Source organism: Stegastes partitus, unplaced genomic scaffold, assembly GCF_000690725.1.
Source record: "Stegastes partitus isolate 25-593 unplaced genomic scaffold, Stegastes_partitus-1.0.2 Scaffold188, whole genome shotgun sequence".
NCBI lineage: Eukaryota > Metazoa > Chordata > Actinopteri > Pomacentridae > Stegastes > Stegastes partitus.
This window is the reverse complement of record NW_007577919.1, coordinates 654,264-659,459: the sequence shown is the minus strand read 5'-3', so window position 1 is coordinate 659,459 and position 5,196 is coordinate 654,264. Positions and strand designations below refer to the sequence as shown.

Below are 5,196 nucleotides of genomic sequence, written 5' to 3'. Positions count from 1 at the left end.
TTAATTATTTGACAAAAATAAAAAGTCCAGCATGTTTCCAAGTGTCCACGGCTGTTAGTGAGTCTGGTAAAAATATGTCGCCTCCATATTATAGATATTTAACTATTTACTCTACAAACGATGACACAGTTTTGTCTCCTTGTGGTCATTTTGTGTCTCTGTTTTCTTGTTTTTTCCTTTTTTGCTGCTGCTTTGTGTCTCCTTTCTGTTTTTTGTGTCCCTCTTCAGTTGCTTTATGTGCCTTTAGGACGTTTTTTTTTTTTGTGAGTGTTAATTATATCATTTTCTCTGCGAAATAGTTTTGTCTCCCTTCTGTCGTTGTGTCTCATTTTGGTCTTTTTTGTGGCTGTTTTCTGTCTCGTTTGTGTTGTTTCATGTCGCTTTGGGACACTTTTATCTCCTTTCTGTCATTTTGTTTGTAGTTTTTCTCCTTTTGCATCTCATTTCTCTTGTCGCTGTCACTTTGTGTGTCTTTGCCACAGTTTTGTCTCTTTTCTACTGTTGTGTGTCTCGATTCTATCTCCACACACTACAGATATTTTAAAAATTTTCCTCTTGGTTGCTCTGTGGAAACACTGCCTGCAGTTCATCCGAAACCTCTCGCAACTGAGTCAGTGATGGAGAATCAGCTGGGACCAGGAGGGAAGAACCAAGATCAGTAAAAATCTATCCTCTAACCAGCTGGATGAGGGTAAGCAGGAGTATTTTAGCATGAAATTAGCATATTTACTTCTGATAAACAGGAAAATGTTGCAGGTTCAGCCTCCAGAGTGGCTTTATGTCACATTCAGGCCTTACAGTAAAGACTAGCAGCGATTCAGAGGGTTAATATCTCCAGTTCTAGCAGCAGGTCTCAGTAAACCCACCTACAGATCCCTACAGAACCCACCTGTAATGATGTGAAACAGAAAAAACAAGCAGCTGTGTTTTTACTGATAAAAACAAACAAAATTACAGGAACAGAACGTGTGTAGATCGACTGGATGTCCGTCACAAACTGGTCAGAATGGTTGGATTAAATAAATATAAAGGTGTGTGTAGTCCGTATAGAGTCCCATCTCTGGCAGCATGACTCGGGTTGAGAGGAAGAACTTATCCGTGGACAAAGAAGGTTCTGCCGCCACGTTCCGATATTCACGACCGATCAGGGCTGAACGTCGTTGATCTTCCTCTTGCGGTAGTTGAGCACCAGGCTGGAGGCGGTGAGCGTCGAGGCCCGGCCCTTCTCCCAGCTCTGGAAGCCGTTCAGGCCGCTCTGGCCGGACCGGAACAGGGTCTTCTCCAGACAGTCGAGTCGCTCCACCAGCGCCGACGTGTCCTCGTTGTAGGCGTTCTGGGAGGAGTCCATGGTCCGCCGGAACCGGCCGATGAAGGTCTGGACGGAGGACAGCGGGTGACCCGTCAGATCAGAACACTCGAGCTCCAAGTGTCGCAGTCGATGTATTTTACATGAAGGCAGCGTTTTTAAATCAGAGCGACCCAGTTCTGGCCACCTTTGATATAAAATTTAACTTTTAGAATTTCATGTTTTTTTGCCTTTAGGCTAAACTGCAAATCTTCAAAAACTAAAATCGTAAAAATATTGGCAGCCACATCAAAGAGTGTCCAGACGTTTCCTCAACTTCTGACATGTTAAAGTACGTCGTAAGAAAAACATATTTGGGTCGACCAACGGTCTAAAATTCAAACATTTTCACTTTAGAAAAGAAATAAGCAGAAAATCTTTTAAGATCTGGAATTTAATAGCTGAAGAGGAGATTTTTTTTTTGTCATTTTTGGTGGAAAATTTCTCCAATTAACCAGAAAACTGTCTATCAGACGGAATTCTTAATTTCCACTTTGACATTTCTGCTTCTTTAATCCGTCAAAATGCAGATATTTAAGAGTTATTAGCAGCAGTTATCTGAGCAGATAAACAAGCCATGAGCAGCAAACACATCTTTTTATCAAGCTTCCTGATTTGACTTGAAGCATCAGAAAAAAAAACAATGACATGAGGATAATTTTCAGCATCACAGATTCTCTTATGAAGCCTGTGAGGTCAGAGACCTACAGGTGACGAGCGTTTCTGTCGGTCAGATAATGAGATCGAAGTCAGTCTGCCTGGTAACAGCTTCACAACATCGTGTTTTCTGAGCCGACTGCTCCCTCTAGCTGTCAACTATTAAACAACACGGGCTGCATTTAGATGAGAAATCCTGCAAGAATTAAGTGTATTATTTTAGTTTATTTTCTACTGATGTTCCCAACACATACCCACTAGACCCTTTGTTTCTGTAACACTCTAATATCTTTACAAAAACATCTGGATTCTTGCATAAATCAACATGTATTTATCTTAATTTTTTACCACAAATTTACTGACATATTTAGAAAGTGAGGAGTCAACAATTAATGTTTGCATGTAATCTTGGTATCAACACTTTAGAGTGGTGGAACATGACAATACTATACCAATAATATAGTCATATAATATAATAATGATCCTTAACTGATAAATAAAAGCTAAGAATCATCCTCACTCCGTCTGAACAGGCAGTGTGACAGGTATTCCCGTGAAAGCAAACGTCCTCGTCACGTTTAAAAGGGGAAGTTTGGAGTGAATTCTGTTGAATCTGTTCCTCCCCAAATGTTTTTTTTTAACATAAGTGAGACTGAAAGGATGTTTTCATGTACAGACTGTCTGCACGCAAAGCTACACATGATGGCAGGAATTTAAAAGAACACGTGAGTTCTCAGCTCATTACCCACCTAATGTCCACACTATGATATTCTTCCTTCTGCTGAAGGTCTGTCTCACCTCCCAAAGGTCACAAACACTCTGATTTTATTCATTTGCACAGAAATAAATCTGCTGTAAATGATGTGTGCAACAAGGACGCTTTTCTCATTTACATATCGACTATTTTTTGGGTGTCCGCTGTGCACCTGGGTATTATTATCATTACTGTTATTGTCTATTTTTGTCATCTGAGGGATTTTTTTTTCAACTTTATTTTTTTTGCTCATTTAATTCCCTCCTTATTTACTAATACTACTATTATTACGATTTTTCGCCCAGTGTTCACGGGTTTATCTTCTATTTTCATTTGTTCCACTTGTTCTTTCCCTTACTTGGATGTGGCCTTTTATTACTTTATCAGGTTTTAGCATGTTTTTATCTCTATTTCCACACTTCTGCCTGTCTAATCTTTCTCCTCCTGTTTGGACTAACCGCACTTCTGTTGTTCAGTGTGCTTCCTGAGTTTCCTTCTTTTCTTTTTTGCCTCGTCTGTAAAGAACTCACTCTGTTTTTAAAAGGTGCTAAATAAATAAAGGCATCATTACTATAAACTGACTGATGCCACCGCCAAGAGTGACGTGTAATTCTGACTTCCATCTCTTGTCGTGTTGATTAACTGACCTGCAGCAGGGTCTGAGCGATGTCTGGGTTCTCTGGGCTCTCAAAGTGCAGCATCTGGGAGCCCAGACCGTAATAGTAAGGTCCCATCTTGTGCAGGTCGACCACGTTGGGGTCGGCGGTGAAAACGGTCCTCCAGCCTTCTCTGTAAACCTTAGGAAGCTCCACGGACAGAACCCTCCTCTTCCTCTCGTACAGACCCTTCGACAGCCACACAGGAAGCTCCATCTTTGTGCCCTGAAACGAAGGACGGAGGATATTTTCTGGACGAGCAATAATTTCTTCTCATCTTTTGTCTTTTTCTACTTTTTTAGTGAATCAGTTTTAACAATTTTCCTAAATATGTGTGCGCTTTATTCAGTTTGTTTACATGGTTTTTGATTTATTCAACTTAATCAAATCGTATTTTGAATTTTCTTATTAACCTGATGCATTTTATGGTATTTTTTGCCTGTAAAGCACTTGAATAATCTGTGTATGAAAAGGTGCTACATAAGTAATCTTGCTTGCTAGATATCATATTATTAATTTCAAATCTGGTAACTTTACTTTTTTTTTTAATCATTTTTATTTATCTTCAAACACACTTACAGATCTTTAACTAGCTTGTGCTTTCTCATCAATGTTTAAAAGTACTTTCTGTTAAAGTCAGCAAATCAAAAACCAACCAAACAACACTTTATTATGCTAAACATTTACCTTTAACAGGTGACAGTGTTCTAACTGCGCAATGATTACTTGAGGAAAAACTGGGCTTTTATTGATATTATTTGTGTTTTTCTACGTTAATGCATGAGCCGAATTTACAAGTGAGTAATATTAATTCTTGAACAGTTTAATAATTGCATCCTAGATACGTGTCTTTAATAACAAAAGGACGAAATAATAAAAATACACAAAAACTGAATGGAGTTTGGCGCGGAGTTAAGTTGTTTACATAACAAAATACATATATCTGTGTGATTTTTGAGGAGCGTTCTGGAAGATGCAAGTTATCCTCAGGTGAGTTTATTTACATTAATTTTACGGTCACTACGTTTAATACAATATATCGGTGCAACTCTACCGACCTCCGGGATGTCCGGCGAGTCGCTCGACTTCTCCAGGAACCCAAGCCGGGGGAAGGTGCACTCCGTCCGGACAGGAAGCCTCTCATGAGACAGCAAAATGTCGTCGAGAGAGAAGAAGTTCTCCTCCATTCCGACTCCGGGTTGGACGGGAAGATACGACTGAGCGTCCATTTGTGGGTAAAAAGACGCCAAAAGTAGTAAGCGGCAGAATGATTTAGTGAAATGTTGAGATATTAAACCTCCACCGCTGTTTACAGCTCTTCTTCCTGGTTTTCCTGTTTTCGCGCCCGAACGTGTGGACCAATCAGAGCGCACCACTGGGAGTGTGGGCCAATCAGAGCGCTGCAAGGAGTTCCAGACCAGAGGAATCGATTCACACTCAATCGAACTGTTCAGTTATCGATTTTTTCCCTCGGTTTCATGTTTTTGTTTTGTTTTGCTTTGTTTTTTGTTTTTAACTTTTGTTGAGTTTTCTGAAACTCTTCTTTGACATCTTCATGGTATATTTTTAAACCTCCAAAGTGACTTTTATTTAAATTTTTAATATAAAACTTTATATTAAGGACAAATAATAAACTCTCCCTTTATTATATTATGATGGCTTCCGTCAGCAAACTGCATTACAAATTTTATTTCCCCATTTTTCCCATTAAAAGTCATGTGCATTTCTGATTTTAGCCATTAGAGGTCAGAGTATTACCATTAAATGTTTAAAGTCACCTCTGT

At 39.3% G+C, this 5,196-nt stretch overlaps 1 protein-coding gene across 1 annotated transcript; it reads right to left on the bottom strand.

The window, feature by feature from the left end:
- Positions 1 to 911: 911 nt before the first annotated feature.
- gins3 (GINS complex subunit 3) lies at positions 912 to 4,741 on the bottom strand. The gene is made up of 3 exons (XM_008280238.1): positions 4,471 to 4,741; positions 3,404 to 3,637; positions 912 to 1,375 (listed from the first exon to the last, which is right to left on the bottom strand). Exons 1-3 carry the CDS (start codon positions 4,639 to 4,641, stop codon positions 1,145 to 1,147), a joined length of 636 nt encoding a protein of 211 aa, XP_008278460.1. The 5' UTR covers positions 4,642 to 4,741; the 3' UTR covers positions 912 to 1,144.
- Between the last annotated feature and the right edge of the window lie 455 nt (positions 4,742 to 5,196).